At 45.3% G+C, this 18276-nt stretch overlaps 1 protein-coding gene across 1 annotated transcript in view; it reads right to left on the reverse strand.

Annotated features, from left to right (window-relative positions):
- The window catches only part of Unc-13 (unc-13), an 87881-nt gene extending 70259 nt beyond the window's left edge, over positions 1 to 17622 (reverse strand). The window contains exon 1 of the mRNA XM_076374896.1: positions 12244 to 17622. Within this exon, the coding sequence (XP_076231011.1) occupies positions 12244 to 17622 (5379 nt within the window). The remainder of the gene's footprint in view (positions 1 to 12243) is intronic.
- Positions 17623 to 18276: the final 654 nt, after the last annotated feature.

Below are 18276 nucleotides of genomic sequence, written 5' to 3' on the forward strand. Positions count from 1 at the left end.
TGATTCCAGATTCTCGTATAAAAGATTTTGATCATGTGGTATAAAAAGCGCGCGTAGAAAACTATCCCTGCTTCGTATGCGTCTAATTACGTATATATAATTGACATACACTACTGATTAAAAAGCTTGAGTACACATTGTCCACATTCTATAGACTGCCTTCATCTCAATAATTTTTCACGTTGCACCTGTTTTCTATAACAAAGAAGAACGGTAATTATCTGCTTAAAGGGTTACCGAAAAACTACCTCCACTAAACTGTCTGACTATGTCACTACTATATCCCTTCTAGCTTCTGTAGAATCTCGCAGGAACTCAATGCGACTTCTTCAGTTATAATTAACAATCTACAAAGCCTGAAACTGTAAAATGAGCACTAACTAAGAATTAGAACACTAATTAAGGGAATTGCGTTTAACAAAACAAGCATACATATATTGTACTTATTCAATTTAAAGCAACTTCACTACATTCGGGTTATTTTTTCCAGCTAACTTTCCCTCTCGACGAAGCGTGCACCCAAACTTTCAAACGACAGTGTATTTTCCAGCGAACACAGTCACCGAAATTTCGTTACGAATCGCCCGGACGATTTTCGCCTCGCAAAAAATCGAACTGCGACGCAACTGCGCAAAACTGTCGACCTCGTGCCCTCCCGCGAGATAATGGACCTCGGGGCTTTGATACTTCCGACTACACGATATACATTATGGCGTGCAATAATTTCGCTCGTCGGCCGCTAGATTGCATGGGAACACGTGTGGTTCTGGTGAACCATGATAAATGCTTCGAGTTAAACGCGTTTCTTATATGGTTGCGAAACGTCGACGAATATTAAAGAGGATTAGAGGATTAAGAGACTCTGAATAAACAACCAGCAGTTCGCGAGCAGCGTTTTCAATCGCGAAATCGGAATTGAATCGGTAAGTTGGGGAACAATACAAGTCCAAAAATCACATTTTAAAATAACTATTTGATCCCCTCGTCTAGTTCTGTGCACACTGAATATCTGGATCCCAGAGCTAGAGAGTATTAAATCTGCTTGTTTTCTATTTCACTTAATATACTCTGGGGCAGACTACGGGATTATTTGAAAATAGCTAATTTTGGACTTGTACTGTTTCTCGTACTATTATGTCTCCAATGTGTCCATTCTGCGGATTAAATCGTTGTTACTGCACGAGAAATCGGTGGTTTCGACAGAGATTGTCGGCTGGCCTGAATTTGATCGTTAAATAAGAAATAAGCGCGGCGCGAATGCAATAAACTGCGCGGAAAATATTTATCGACGACGACGTTGCAACAGATGTGGAAAACGCTCGCGAATTAGGCGGAAATTTAATGCACGGGCGCGAAGCTGCTCGAGGAAGTGCGGAAAGAAGATACGCGAAGTTCTTCTTCGATTTTTGCTTCCACGATAATGGGAAGGCGACAGCGAGCGCTGCTGTGAATAAAAAAGATATATCCGGCTTAGCATAGCATTTTCCGCATATTTTCACAAGTTTTTAGTTTCAACATTTTGCTGTTATATGCTATTTAGTTTCGTGAAAATTGCTGTCGTTATTCTTTTATTATCTATTTATTCGTGAATTTGTTTTCCTCTTTTTCTCATTAATTACCCCGAGCAGTTAAGAGATCAGTCCTCCGAAAGCCTTATTTTTTTACTTATTCTGCCCCCGTGGACATTTCCTCTTAAACTTATTAATTATGCCAAGCGTTAGGATGGAACTTTGCGAGAAAAATTGTAATTCTAAACTGTCGCTCAGGAAGTAATTCTGTGTCCCTGAGAAACTCGGCAACTTTTAATTGCAAAGCTTTCCCAATGCTTGTCTACGTGCATTTAGCTTCAGTCTTTTATCCGTTTCTGTCCGTCACTCACAAAGCTTCCTCCGCGCGTTTGTTGCTTTCTTAATTGAAAAATCTCTGTTGAAACCACGTATTTCCTTCTTTGTACGTTGTCACGTTCCGGAATTACTCGTTGTTTTCTTTTCGTGCTTCCAGACAATTTACTCTTTAAACTCTGACAGCCATTTGATGTGATTACGAATCACATAAATTTACTAGTTCAGCTCTACGAGTTATATTAATAAGAACATCCAATAGAGATGGAGGAGTGGAAAAGAATGAAACATCATCAGCTACGTTTAAAATAGAAATTCCTAAATATTTAAAGTGTAAAGGTTTCAAATAATCTTTTTCTTCTAAAAACTTCTCAAAATAGAAGATCCATAAAATTTCGAGAAAATGGAGCCAAACAACATCTCATGATCTCGTCTCCCAGCTTTTTGGAGCTCCACAAACTGTAGGGCGATAAAGCGAGAAGGTAAGAGTAGCTTTCATCGCAGGCGGGGCAACGTTCTCGCGCGCGTGAGGCGCTCTGATAACAGCGAACACCTACATACGTCCATTCCCCAAAAAGCAACTGGACACAACCTTAGCATCGCGGTCGATATCCGCCCGAACGAGCGGCATCGGTCTTTTTCTCACTCTTTTCTCACGTGTAGTAACCCCTGTGCTCCCTGGCCTCGGCCAACAAGCCAGAAGAGCCCGATTCGTGCGTCGTTCCCGCGCATGAGCCTGTCAGATGTCACCTACGCACCCATCCCATCCTGACGTAAAACATTTACCACACGTTTCCCGATTATCACACGAAAGCTTCTTAACACCTACGTACACGTACGTTATATACTCTGTCCAGTCGAGAAACACGGCTAAACCATTTTCGTTACATTATTAATTGACACAAAACTACCGCGAAGGCTATAGTATCGTTACAGTAATATGTGTTTTAGATCTACCTTTGTGTGTTTCTTTCCTTTTTGCGTGAACAAGAGCGTGTGTGTTTTGTGTGTATGTGTGTGCACGTGAAACGCGTTCGCGAGAGTTTGAAGGGGAAGCTCCACGTCGAAGACAGACAAACGCTCTGATTGCTTGTTAAGGATGCATGAACAACTAGCAGTCGAAACCACTAGGTTCGGCTTCATAGGCGAGGTTACGTGAATATTCGGATCCGATATCTTGCGGAAGGGGAAGCTCGACGAGGTGCAGAGAGCTACTTGTGTGGTCGAGGCGATATTTCTCGTTGCTAGTTGTTGGAGATTGCTTCTGATTCTCGTGTAGGGCTTATAGGGCTTCCTATGGATATTAAAGTAGAAACTAGAAATTAGAATTTGCAAGTTGTACATTTTTTTTAGGGTCTACAGATTTTTCTTATATTAAAGTAGAAATTAGAGATTAGAATTTCGAAGTTTTTTTATGAATTAGAATTTTAAAGTTCCTAACTTTTTTGGGGATCAACATGTCTTCTTATATACTTTTAGAAGCTCCAAATTTCTTTAAAAGCTATCACTTGTTTATAGCCACAACTGGCCATTGGAATTATATAAATTTCAATTCAAATTTAAAATTTCTATACAGGAATAGTGTTTCACGAACTTCCGCAAACTCCTGACTTCAAATAACTGTCTACACTAAACTATCGGAGCTATCGAAAAGTCAACAATACCGAGCTGCTAAGTCTCAGGTTTTCAAAGTTCACGTAGCCTCGAATTCCAGCACTACTGGCATTAAATTTTCCTCGTTTTCGACATGGAACTGTCCACTTGCTTCCACCTCAGAGATCGAGATTTTTCTAAACGCTAACGCCCCACGAGGGAAGACGTTACCACTTGTTTAACGAGTACAGCTTAACAAACGTTTCGAGCAACGTGGACGCGGTCTTTCTGTTTCATTGATCCCTGAGGAGACTCTCTTTAAGAGATCGTCGCGAAGAACCTGCACGTAACGCGATACCACCGATTTAGAGTTCAAAGATGATCCCCTTCCCGTGTAGAGCCCGAGCCCTGCACCAGGGCCATTCAGTTTTTGTAGAAACGGGAGAATCGTATCGTCGAACGACACTCGAGTATCCCAACTATACTGGCTACACAATTTTACTCTTTCAATTTGGAGAATCATCTTTCACTTGGCTGCAGTATCGGTTTGAGCATCGACGTCAGCCTAGAAGAACCAATCGAGCGTTTTAGATTGCATTTGATGCATTTGCAGCTCGAATCATTAAATTTTCTCGGTTCCATTAACGTCTGAGTTCGTTCGACGAATACGAGAATCCGATCAGCTGATGAGCAACCGCAGTCGTGGACCACGAAAGACGGCTAAAAATGTGTTAGACACAACGACACCGTGAATATACATATACAATATCCATGATCGTAATAATATACATACACAGTTAACTTAGGCGCGAGTCTGAGGGGTTTCGTTCATTCGACCCACCCCCTGTCTACTTGCTCCTTAATTCGTTTCATATAAAAGTGAGAAATGGTAAACAATTGGTCTGGGTGGCTTGTTCGCTCAACCACGTTTCGAGATATCGCGAAGGGATAGCAACTGTGTTTTCCACTTGGTAGGAATCGAATCGACTCTCTTTACTCGCTCCGCTGGAGGCGATTCATTGGCGATGTGATTGATTTATACGCGCCTACGAGTCTTGACCGAATTTCTGGCGATTTGAGGCCATCGAAACTGTGCCTGGACATTCTTGATCGAGAATTGCCGAAAATAGACTTCGTGGAATCTTTCACTCTCGCTCGTGACTGGGTTGGTTCCATTTTGTAAATTTGGATCAATTAGGTACGTCGAAAAGAGTTAGCCCAATTCTCGGGAGCAATGTAGCATTAAATGGATAAAATTTAATGAAAAGTCCAGAGACACATTAAATTACTTATCCTCGCGGAAGAAAAACCGATATTTCCTTATAAACTCTGCACGAAAAACAACTTTCAGCTTCAAAAAACAGGCCATCGATCTACTCTGTCAAATTAATCGCGTTTGAACTTATAAAAAGACAATTTTCGGTGCGCGTGTTAAGCGAGACGCTTTTTGCTTGGAATACTTCAATGAAAAGACACTTTGACTCGCGCTTATATTTTGCTCATTAATTAAACCGTCGTTAATTAAGCAGCTGTCTATTTTGAAACAGATGTGTTGGAAGATTTGCGACAAAAACAGTACACTCTTTTTGGTAAAAGAAACTTGTCCCGAAAGTCTCATACCTCAAAATTGAACTCTTTAAGCATAGTTCATACGAGACACTAACAACGTGGGAAATCTCAGCAAAAAATATAATTATCATTAGAATCATGAAAAAGTGGAACACTTAGTGCTCATTTTCAATTCACTGGAAGTAACCACTCGGCGGCTTAAGAAACTCAAATAAAAAGGATACTTATGTGTTGCTCATAATCAACAAGTCACTCTGCAGATCGTGAGAATCAAAATTTGGTTTTGTATTTTGAAGCGTCAGGAATATGGAGAATTAGTATTGTTGCAGCAGTATGAAAAAATATACCGGAAATGTATCTTCGTGGGAGGAGAGTATTCGATACGAGTGGTACGTGTCGCTGCACAGCATCTGTGTGCACGTCCGAGCGCAATCTCGTTGAATTACACGAAGGAATGAGGAAGGTTATGATCCGCGTGAAATCTCGAACCATTCGCGTTATTTTCCCAGAGTGAGCGAGTACCCGTAAAAAAAACTTTAAGAGCAGGCCACGTGGATCATTTCGTTTAACGCGTACGATTGCATCTTTTACTTTCTGCCGTCACTACCTAGCAATAAGCAGATTGGCTTCTTTTTTAATTTTTCCCACGACACCAACTGGGGAATTGGCTTCTTTTACGCTTGCCTTTCTTTTCATTGCAACCGTTCGGCTTTACGGCCACTCGTATAAGCGAGTTCGTTCCGAGTTTATGAAGAATGTAGCGCTCCCTGTTTCGATATCCTTTTAAGATGCTTTTATCGACGATGAAGTTTGGCACTGGGGTCAACTTTCTGCTTTAACCACTGTGTGCCATTTCATGGTTTCGCGTTCGCTGTTGCGGTAAAAACCGAAGAGTAATAGGTGCGATATTGTTTCGATACAAGCTTGTGGCTTAAAGTCAGTCTGAATCTTGTGAAATGTAAGGAACTTCGTACTGAGTTTGTAACCTGACACATTCAGAGTACTATAACTCATGTGTGAGTTAGGAATATTTGCACAATATCTGACAATATTTCTATAAAATTCTTGTTGACTTTTTGGCAAAAGAAATAGCATAGATTTTCCTTTCACTACTTTTCAATTGATATTGTTTATAATGTTGCAAAAATTGTATCGCTTGTCTAAATGTAGAAGTGAAGCTGAATGTAAATTAAGCTTATATCGAAACACTGTACGCCCCTTGTTTGTAACGAAACTGGTAGAAGATTGTAAAATGCATGTATTGGAAATACTTTGCGTTCTATTATTCACTGTCAATGTCCACAAGAAAATGCATTAAAGAAACATTAATGAAACTGCGTCGAAATCTATTTAACTTGAAATTGTGCAAGAAGTCGTGAACGCATTAGGGGAAAATAAATTGCAGTTCTCTAAGGAAAATATTGTGAGAAAGTCGAGTTTAATAAGAAGGTTTGCGAGTTCTACCAGAGCAATTAATCATGAAGTCAGCGTTGGGTGAAGTTTAGCGATCGTGAGAATGCTAGGATCGATGATTGAAAAAGGAAAACAACGATGCTCCTACGGTACACTTTGCAGCGTCGACGATCGACATTCTTCGCATCCTTTCTCATTCCAGTGGAAGGGTTGTTTTTGATAGCCTGTTACGCGCGAAGACGATGGCTTAATTGAAAATTTTCTGATATTGACGGTGACGTAAAGATTGTTCATCAAGTAATTTAAGAGGTTCAACACTGCTTCTTGAATGCTTTTGAGAAAAGATTGGAGCTCATTAAAGAGGTCCTTTGTAAAATTATTATGCCAATTACTTGGGGTGCGAGGTTTAAAATGAAGTTCAAAGTTCATGAAGAAATTTATATAATTACGAAAAGCCCATTAATTATCATTTCAGAAGAATATACGAGAAACTATGAAATCTGCATATGATAGGAGCACTAGAAGAAGGTGAATATGAATTATAGTGCCATCTAGATTTCGCGAGAACGAAACTGCTGACGTCACGGAAAACCCAGCCATTCATATTTATCATGGGCATGTTGGTCACCCTAATACTCTCGCTTATAGCTGGCAATCTGTCAAACATTTTCTACACGCTTTTAGTGTGGTTTTCCTAGTCCCTCTCCCAAATCTGACACGGTTTATAGCCAAATATGCCACATTTTAACGAGCATATTGCTCGGGGGTCGATCACCTATACGTCAAAAGTGCTCAGTTTTCGTCAATATCCTGGATAGAGCGAGAGTGAACTTCATTCGACTCTTGGCAATTCTTTGAATTCTAAACTCTCCTCGACTCTCGAACACTCTTATAGCTCTTCCATAATACATTTTATCAATCTTAAATATATAATACAACTCCAGAACCAGTTACCATGTCCCTTCTTCCTTCAAAACCCCAAAAGCGAAGTCCAAATTTTTCCCTCTCATGTAAAGAACACCAGTCGCCTTAAGAAAAGCCATCCCCTCGAATGTTCGTCTCGAAACGAGATCTGCGACAATGTTCCCGACTTTTAGCCGTTATTGACATCACCGATGACGCGTGCCTCGAACGGCAAAGAGGCAGCTGGCACGTATCGCCAATTACGAGAAAGAATCGATCGGCCAACCGAGCGTGATACGTGCTCCAGGGTCGACCAATTAAGTGAAACGCGTCGTTCCTGGCCAGACCCGAGCCACAGTTCCGCGATCGAGTGTCGTTAGCCTGGAACCGTTTTCCGGATTGCGAGCAGGTACAACACTACCCCATGACGGTTTCCCTAACACTAACACCGATATACGCACGATAATTAATTGCTAGCTTAAGTGGAGTATTATACGCCTGCGAAGTCTTTAGATACGGAAGCATATACTTTGGACGTGTGTATGACCCGAGTTTACATGAGCACGGGTTGTCAAATTAAGAATCTGACGAGTTAATACCTTTAGAGTTCAGTATGTGTGGCTTTTCGGGTGATTCAGTTTTGGGAATGACATCATTTCGTGAAGGCAATTGTTTCATAGTAGGTATGTTTGTTCCGTGGAGAATTAATAAATTTTCTTCATTAATATTCAGGTTTGTAGAATATCTTGAAACGAGGTTCATGCGGTTAGTGAGAAAATTAGAGAAATGATGAAGATTTTATGAGATGTTTCCTTCTTAGGTAGCTCACAAGTAGAATAATTCTGTATGTTGTCAGACGCGAGTGAATAACTCGCGATTGTGTTTAGTATTCCCTTTCAAAGTTCATTGGAATTATATATAACTATCCATATGTTAGAAATAATATTAAAAAATTCTATTTTAAGAACATCTTATCAACCTTCAAAAATAAAAAGGGTCTCGTATCTCAATTCTAAAGGTACCAATCCATAAAATTTTTAATGTTACACTCCGCGCGACTGGTTCTCACCTCTGTACGTATTGTTTCTGTGTGTATAGCAGTACCTGTATGTGTCTATATGTGTTTGTATCTACGATTGCGGCTTATCCATTCGATTATGAAACTATTGTGGGGTTTGTGTTATGCCGAACGGTTATCGGTACGCGGAACGCGATCGATCGTTTCGAGATTACGAGAAACGGTATGCACGTCTGACGATGAGTACGAGGAAAATCTTAGCACGCGAGTTGCTCTCAGCATCGTGACGACGCTACATCGCGCGTACATATCCTGGAGCCTGGTATGACACCTTGATTAGGAGGTAATGAATTCCATCGTGCTTAATCGATCCGAGGCCGTTGCGAGTTGCATGACGATGATTCAATGGAATGAAGCGAGTTGGAACAGAGTCAGTATTAAGTTTCTCGACTCGCAAGATTAGTTTGGAATTTACTGCTACTGGGAGCTATGTAAGAAGATGCAGACCAGATTTAAAAAGTGTAAAAAGATGTGTAAATGTTCCACTGAGGTAGAGAGAATATTATCATTAAAAATTGAAAGTAGCCTCTCCAATTTATAGCAATTTTCTCGTGACGCTATTCTTGGCAATCAGGTATTACTTCAGTCAATGTGTAAGACCTCCAGGATTGTACCTACGATTTACGTCAGTCATTTGACGTTACAGTGAATCTCTACCATTCTATGAGCGTATATAGTGTCACTAGTTTCGAATACTACAAGATGCAGTGACTATAATCGTTATTCTCATCGTTCTCCGTTGCTCGTGTAACTGTTTCGAGGTCTGCTTGCAGCTGTAAAGAAACAGCGAAAACGGAATTGCTAAAGGATGATTTGACGTAACCAACGTTTCGAGTAGCCGACCGCGTGAAACGTCCCGCATGAATCCGCTCGTTGCGCTCTGTCGATTTAATCGAAACGAAAGTGCGAACGCGTTGGACCGTGTCAGGCGGTTATTTTCCGTTTCCCCTCGTTTACGTTCGCGGGGAAAATTAAACGGAAGTAAGCGTTTAACGTGGTACAGCGTACCCTCCACGTAATAATACGTCACGCGATTCCGCGGGGTATCGACTTTCGCGTTTTCATGCTCGACGAAACGGAATACATTGCGTTTTAATATGCGGGGAACACGTGACCGAGACTTCACCCTTTTCGCGACGAGGACCCGCTGAAAAGCGGAACTGATTCGGAAACTGTTGCAGTTTCAGCTGCAATTTATTACTCTTTAACTCCACGAACCGTGCAATTTTTTTGGTGTATCGTTGCTTGGGCAACGACTATGTTAATTTAATGGTGGAGAAATTATTGCATGACTCTTTGTGTTTTCGGTTTTAGTAGCGATGGTCAGGAAAAAGATCGCATTTTGTTTTTTTGAGAATGATTTATGAGAATTTGTATATCTACTAAAGTACAAGGAGGCAGTAAGCACTAGTAAGGGGACTTTAGTAACTCGATTTTCTTTTTTTCCAAAATTAACTAAAGTAATATAGTTTCGTAAGACCTGCAGGAAAATCTCCACCACATAAAACAGACACACGAACTTAAAATTTTGTAGTAACCATTTAGGTACTCCTCACAATTAATTCCAAATTCAAACGTTTTATAAACCATGAAATACGTTTCTACTGCCCATAAATTTGTCTGCTTATTAATTGAAACTCATTCATCTGTTATTCGCGAGTCGAATTCATGGCATGAAAATTACATCATTGATAGCTGTTTTTATTGCTGTCGAACAATCGATAAATGTTCGAGTGCTAAATGGGCACAGAGTTTGGCGGTAGTTTCGTAAATTTGTCGTCGTCTGGCTAAATGTCATCGTGTTTCCCGCTAGCCGGAAATTCCGGTGGTCAGTGAATCCATTTACGCGTTCTTTTCCTCGTATTTCACAGTGTTTCGCGAGTGTATCTCTCGGAAGCTATTGACTTCGATGGGCACACGATGAACGAGATTCTCGGCTGTGCCTGCGCGATTTGTTTCGCTTCCTGTCATTGTCTTAGCCTTTAATCCATCGTCTTTTTTAGTCGTCGGGAGACTTTGTCAACGTTGTGCAATTTTGTGCGTGTCACATAGCACTTGAAAATATAAAATGATTAAATTCAAATTATTTTAGATTTATAGTACGCAATTTTAACCCTCAGCTGGCGTAGTGCTTCTTCAATAACAAATTTGTCCACATAGAAGCGGATAAACTGAAATCTTGTACAGTTGCTGTACATTAAATTATTCTTCATATGCAATGGAGTCGCCAGCTAAGAGTTAAATGAAAAATGAGACGCGTCACTTTCGTACTTAGGCCTACTTTCAGTAATTAGCTAATTAACACCAAATGTGCGACGGTTTTAACCGTGATACGACTTGTACTGCTCGCCAAATTTCATTTGGAAGCAAATTTCGATACGTCAATTTTGTACCATCCTTTAAACCACTACCTTTCATCGTCTGCGCGTAGCCTGCCCAACATTTCTACGTTCTCCTCTGTTCAAAAATCAGAACTATAAAGAATACCCACTGATTCGTCTCACTGGTAAAGACCTGTGAAAAACGATTATTCTTCGCTACACATTCAACAACCATTAATTGACCGAACAATAGTTCATCGTTTCGCAATGTCCAGACCGCGCAGGCACGCGGCTTTTAATAATACTACCTTAAAGCGTACCGATTATTAAAGCACCATCTAATTATTATTATATTAGCCTAGGGCCTATTAGATAAACCTCGCTCGCTGACGATGTCTTCGTCTCGCAGACGATTCGCGGTTCTCGAAATCGATCGTCCTCGATCATAATTACCGACCGACGCTTGATCGCTCCACACCTCTACACATATATTGCTTGGCCAAGCGTCAGTGACGTTGCACTTGTTGAATTGACTAGTACCATCATTTCAGGTGTTCTGAGCTCGTAATCCGTGCATCGTCGCTCTTCCGACGTGATTTCGCGTAAATTCGACAGCAAAGCTTCACTTCCGTCTCTTACTGTAATTAGTATTGACTGGGTGCACGCGCTAATTGAGACGCGATACGAACGTATGCTAATTATACGCCTCAGTTCTCAATATTTAAATTCGTAGGTTTCTTGGATCGGCGATACATTCGCGTACAGCGTACTCGATACTCGCTGGCGCAAACGAATCCGAAATTCGCGAGAACTCAATCCAAGCGACTTCGGTAGCTAGCGGAAAGGAAAGAAAATTCCCCTCCTATGCGAGGGAAATTCAAGAGTCGAGCAGTGAGAGTTCATCCTTGGGCAATTTTTAAGTTTCTGAGGATCTAGGGTGTGTGTGATTCCCGTAATCCGCTTCTACGTTTGTCCTTCCCGTCTTAAGTCTTCCTGGAGGATTAAGCGATCTCGGGGTTTTCAGACCTCTGCGAACTCACACTACTGTCCTCTTAGGTGGTAAGCAGGGTATTAAAGGCGGGACATAACCCTTAAGATCAATCCTATATGTCTATGACATTGAAAAAGTTTGCGTTTCAGCCAGAATCTATCTCACTTAGAAATGCTACGGTGAAATAGTATACTTGCAGTTTATTTAAATGGTCATCGGAAAAAGAGATGTAGAGGATTAAGAAGGCTAATACTTTTGATAATTTTTCCTTTATGGAAGAAAAAGATATCCGAGCTTCACCTACTTCACACAAACTCTTTCAATGTCCCTCTAAAAAGAAACGCCCTTGATCTTCTAGCGCCTCGTCTACAAAGGTGCCGAAACTATGAAACAGCGGAAGCCTAAATGGGACACTAATGAAAAGCGCAGTAATCGTGATCCGCAGATCAATCAGACTTACGATTTCACCCAACCCCCGAATCTCGAGTACGCCTTACAAAGGTTTTCGTGTCCTCACTTGATCATGATACTCACTGCCGTGGGTCCCTGAGTAATAGTAGTCTCCTTCGCGGCCTCCTCGACCTCCTTCAGCTTCTCCTCGGCCTTCCGTTCCTTTAAGGCCTTCAGTAGCTTCCACTTGGATCCAGGCGGGCCAGGACTCACCTGGCCCTCCTTGAGCGTAGTGTCTGAGCTACCGCAGGACGAGGAATCGATTTTGATTTTCGGCAGACTCAAAGTCGCGGTGGTTGCTGTTTCAGCGCTGCCAGCTCCGTCGCGTTCCAAGCCCTCGAGAGCGGTGCTCTCGGAATCCCAGGCGCCTGGGATGCTGACGGAGACCTCGCTGGGAGGAACGCTGACGCTCCCCTCGCGAGACAAGGGCTCCGATCCTGGGTGGATCTTTTCACCATGGCGAAGAGTCGAGCCTGCAGAGCTGCGTCTCGACTGCTGCTCGTCGACGTCCTTAGGTAGTTCCTCCTCTTCCTCTTCGTCCATCGACTGAACTGGACTGTCGGGGCCCGAGGTCTCGCCAGAGGAGCCCTCCGTAGAAGCTGGAGGTTTCTCTATCCTGGCTTTCTCTTCTTGTTCCCAAGTACGGAAGTCTGTGACTCTAGCGAACTCTGCTTCGATACTCGGCGCAGGCTTCCGCTTGGGAATCGGTTTCTCATCGCGATACCAGTCCCTCTCCTTGCCAATAGTTCCATTCATCCTAGTAGTTTTGATCTCTTCCTTCTCCTCCTTTACTGGCTCCTTAATCTTCGTACTGGCCTTCATCTTCAGTTCCTTAAGCACGAACGACATCTTCTCCTTCACCTCCTGGTCGGGTTGGTAGGGCTCAGTCTCTTCAGGTTCCTCTACCAGCACCTCCCCCATTTCCACCTCTATTTGTGATTGCCTCTCAAGTTCCTCCAGCTTCTTCAGTTCGTATCGGTACCACTCGTCCTCAGAATCGATCGAGTCCTCTGTGCTCTGCCGCCTGGACGAGACTCTCGACGTGCTTCGATAGGAATGCGTGCTACGATTGTCCTCGTCCAGTTCGCCGCGTCCTCCCCAAGGAATTTCGAGGGATTGCTGATGCCGCGGCAGGAATCGAGTAGTTGGCGGCTGACCTCTCGTGCTGGAGGCGGAAGGACTCCCCTCTGACGGGGGCGCTTCCTCTGATATGCTGGTCACTAATTCTGGCAATCTGGTGCTGCTAGATTTCTCGCTCTTCTCGCTCTTCTCAGACATGTCCTCGGGATACTCGAAGCTCGTCTCCAGAGTTGGGGCGGCTCCCTCCTCGGACTTCTTCTCATTATTGGACTCCTCGCTGGGTGGTTGCTCATCTGACACAGTCGACGATTGCCTCTGACGATACTTGCCCAGGGCTCTAGACACCGCGAACTCCATACTTGAGCCACCTATCAGAGTCACTGGAGGAAGCTTGGGAGCCTTCTCATTGGGGGCTTCGTCAGAGCTACCAGTAGATCGTTTGATATCGCCTACAGTCTGGAAGATCGATGAGCCTCCGGACCCAGAGCCAGTGCTCTTCCCTGAAGTTTCTTCTTCGAAGACACCCATCTGCTCGGAAGCATCGTAATCTTCTTTCCTTAGTTCCTTTTCTTTACCCCAACCGTCCTGGAGAGCCTGCTGTTGCAGCTGTTCTTGGTGTTGCTGGATCTGTTGCTGAAGGACCTGTTGCTGTTGTTGGAGGTTCTGCTGTTGTTGGATATAATCCTTCTGCTGTTGAGGTAACTGTTGTGGTGGTGGTTGCTGCTGTTGAGGAACTGGCTGTGAGATCTGTTTCCGCTTCGTACTAGCGGTTTTCACCTTAGCAAAGAAGGGAGGTTCTTGGTTCACGTCGGACATCACGCTGTCCTCGTCCTCTGACAAGCCACTCTGCCTGCCGCTGCTCCATTCAGTCTCAGATTGTTCAGGGTCGGACAGGGACTGCGACTGATGACTTCGTCTCTTAGCTTTCTGAAGGATCCCAGACACTGTGGAAACTAGAGTGTGTTTCTTCTTTTTCCTAGCGGTTTGACCTCTTCCGCGACCCCTGGACGCGTTGACGTCAGGTGGAATCCTCTGCTGCGGTTCCTGGGGCATGTCCAGGTCCTCCCGTCTTACTCCGCCAGGTAAAGAGTGGCTCCTGTGCCTCTTGCTGAGGTGCAGATCTGGCAGCCAGTTGCTCATGGAGCTCATGGCGTTCTTCAGTGAAGAGCCTCGTCTGATCTTCTTCGTCACCTTCGCGTTCTCCATCTCGTGGTCCTTCAGGTTCGTGGCGATGCTGATGTAACCTGACTGAGACACTATGACGCTCGAGGCGTCGTAGTATTCGCCCTGCTGATGCTGTGTCTGATCGATTCTGCCGCCTTCGTGGTCTTGCATGTACTGATGCTCTCGTTGCCATTGCCTCTGGTAGCCATCAGCGAGTTGTGCGCTTTCGGAACTAGTCAGTCTTTGGCTATATGGCTGGTACTGTTGCTGATAGGCCTGTGGATAGTTCTGGTTCGCGTAGGTGTGGTGGTACTGGTGTGTTTGATAGGCCGGCGGCTGGGGGTACCTCCTATCAGTGTAGGGACTCTGAGCGTAGCTCCCGTCGGACGTTAACGACCTGATACTAGAGGACGTCGAGTCATGGGGTATCTGGTCCTCCATTGAGTTCAGCCAGGAGTTCTCGTTCGTCTCCGTCCGCGGCAAGTTTGCGCTGGTTGGATAGTAAGATAAAGCATCGGTGATGTTCCCCGTGGGGAACATTGTGCGATACATCGCGGCTTTGTACGCTTCGTGATTCGTCAGTCCATCTGCATACGCAGTGCCTCTTAAAGGTTTCTTCAAATGCGCCATGCCACCTGACTCCGTGTACTGCACAGAACTGTAGCTATCTTGGTAGTTGTTATACTTCTCAATAGCATCTGGATAATAGCCCGTAGTGGTAGTCTTCGGACCATAGCTCCCAGAACCACTGGTATAGACGCTGGTAATCACCTGTTGTCGATTGCTGCCAGCTACAGAGTAAATAGCCGGCTGTTCCGACCTGTATATATAGTCCATCGTGCATCCAGGTGCCACTGTGTCGTAGGTATGCTGCAAGGTCTGCTGACGACCTCGTTTCTTAGGACTCTGACAGGTGGTCGCGATGGGTGCCGGTGGAGGCACGAAGTTGTAATCTTCCTTGGTTGTGGGTGTCTTCATAACAGCATATCCTGACAGGTGGTTCATGGTTGGGGTGAAGGAGTGACTGGTGACTGTGGTGGTAGCGCTTGCGAAGGCATCTCTGCCTTCAGGCGTGTCGTACAAAGGTTCCTGTGTGATGATAGTCGTCGTGGTCTCCGGAAGGGGTGGTATCGGACTGACAGACCTCACTGTCGTGGTGCTTGGAATTAGGGTCGTCCTGGCGTGGTCCACTGAGTACGATGTGAGCATCCTACTGATCGAGCTCTTCGGAGAACTCGGTGACTTATCCAAGCTGCTCCATCCGCTCATGGACGATAGGCCGGAGTCGGACTTCGCCGCGACGATGTTGGCGACACTGCCAGGTTTAGCAGTGTGCTTAGGCGACACCCGAGGCGACTTAGGCGAGTGTGGGGTTCGTGGACTTAGTCGACCTTGCTCCAGGGCTACTAGTTTTTCAGCGTTCCTTAGGAACGAGGGGCTCTGAGGTCTCTTTACATCAGGCTCCCTTTGGTCCGCTCCTGGCATCAGGAAGGTCTCCGCCGAGTCTCGAGGAGCGGGGGGAGGCGGTGAACTTGGCGAGGGACTGGGTGGTGTTCTGCTTTCTTGGAACTCTAAGTTCAGTCTCGCTGCGCTACCGAAGTAACCGTCTTGTCTGGTTCGAATACTATGCACGCTGTGCACACTGTGGACGCTGTGTACACTATGCACGCTGTGGACACTGTGGACACTACCCGCGGAGAGGGTAGGCGATGGCACTTTATCAGTGGTAGTACTATAGATAGTGGGAGAGGCGCACGTGACAGCTGCAAAGCTTTCGACCATTAAGTCTGTCAGTTCCTTATTCTCTGCGTACCCCTTGGCGAAGCTACCAACATCTATGGGCAACTGAATGACAGGCTCAGGACTCTTTTCTCGCACAGCCGAAGTGTAGGCTAGCCTGGGAGGAGTGTAAGTAGTAGGGATAGAATCCAAGTTGGTTCTAGATGCGGATGTCAGTCTTGGCGAAATTGACCTAGTTGTAAAGTCACCATCGGTAGCCAAACCACTGTCAGTGCTAACTCTAGAGATGGACCTGCCAGTGGAGCCGGGACTCTTCGAGAACGTCCAACTGTCAACGTCAGTCTCTGCGTAGATCTTCCTAAGTTGCTCGTCTATGCTACTCGCCTCTTCAGCCAGCTTTGCTTCAGCCTCCGAGTTGTATTGTGCTTTTGGGGATTCTACTAATCGCGACTGTAGTTCTATCAGGTTCTGGGAGTCCTTCTGCAGCTTGGAGGTCAGTCTATCCAGCTCGTGCAGCTTTTCCAGAGCGACCTGGTCGATAGAGCTGAGCCTTGAGAGCTGGGCGAGATCCTGCTCGCTGACGCAAGGGGTGTTCCCTCGGTAGCTCTTATAATCAGCCGCGCTGAACACCTCTCCTTCATCCTCATCTGCTTCGTCCTCCTTCTTCGCCACCGACTCTTGGATCTCCTCTTTCGTAGGCATAGGAGTCAGCTCCTCCAATTCTTTCTCCTTCGCCGCGGGTTTCTCGAACATGTTCGTCTCCGCCTCTTTCTTCCCATTGACATCCTCGTCCTCAGCCTCCTCCCAGATCATCCCCAGCTGCGACGTCGGCCTGGACGTGTCCCCGCAGATCAGGTCCTCCCTGTACGCGTTGTTCAAGCTCCTATAGAACGCCTCATCTGGAATATTACTCTCTTCCGCGAGAGTCTCCAGAGTGTCCAAGTTCCTCACGTTCCTGTGCATGTCGGTGACGACAGCAGCAGCGGTGGAGCTGTCCTGCGTGAGTCCGTGCATCCTCGCCATCTCCTGTTGAGTCAGTTTCTCCCTCAGCGCGTTGGTTTCCTCGATGGTCATCGAGGCGCCTATGCTCTTCGCGATGGCGTCCAGCTCTCCTACGGGCACCTGCTGACTGGCCAACGCGTTCTCTACCACGTTCGCGTTTTCGTGGGAGCCACCGCCTGCGTAGAACTCGATCAGCTGACTGATGACCGTTTGCTGCTCGTAGAGGAGGCCCTCCAGCTTCTCCAGCCTCTCCCATATTTTAATGTACTCTTGACTGAGGAGATCCAACGCCCTCCACGCGTACTTCAGCTCGGTCTCGAGTATGTTCAGCCTCGTGCCGAGTCTCTCCATGTAATCTCCGATTATGTAGTCGATGTTGCCGTCGGCGGTGGTGGCGCCGTACGCCGGCAGGGCTGGCGAATGAGCCCTTGGGCTGGTTGGGGCTGGCCCGCCCAGCTTCGTCGAGTCCATTTTCATGAAGTTTGCGTTTCGATAACGCTGTCTCTGGGTCACTCGTATCCCCTAAGCCTCCACGATCCGATCCGATTTAGGCTGCCGATGATCCCCGGCCCGACTCATCGCGCATATTGTGCGACAAGGACGAAAACGGAATTACGATCTTCCATGTGGCCCGAAAAGGAACATGAACGGCCCTTTGACATTTCGCGGGTAGGCCTTCGATGCCAGAAAAATCGAACGATACTTCGATGCACTGTGTTCAACGGCCACCTTCTCCATGTCGATCCGTCCTCCTTTCTTACGTCACTTCTCACACGCTTATCGAACTGTACACTATGTCTGTCCACTTCTACCGCGTATGTTACATATGGCTTGTTATATTGTCACTGTGTCCTGTCTTTCTTTCCACGTGCTCTCGTTGATCGTCTGGCTTCTTCTTCGTTCTTCTTTTCTCTATACACTATACAGCTGCGTACACAAAGTTTGATAGTTGTCGGGCGCGATCTTGATGAATCGTTCGAGATCGCGCGACACCCTGCGAATGGCACTTCGTAACCAGTCTCCTGTGTTCATGCCGCCGGTGCTATCTGGAAAACAGGAGCAAACGGATTGCGTGGCTTAGTACGAGCCGTGCTCGCACCGAGTCAACGCTGACACAGTTTCCATGGCGCT

This window comes from Calliopsis andreniformis, chromosome 3, assembly GCF_051401765.1.
Source record: "Calliopsis andreniformis isolate RMS-2024a chromosome 3, iyCalAndr_principal, whole genome shotgun sequence".
Lineage (NCBI taxonomy): Eukaryota > Metazoa > Arthropoda > Insecta > Hymenoptera > Andrenidae > Calliopsis > Calliopsis andreniformis.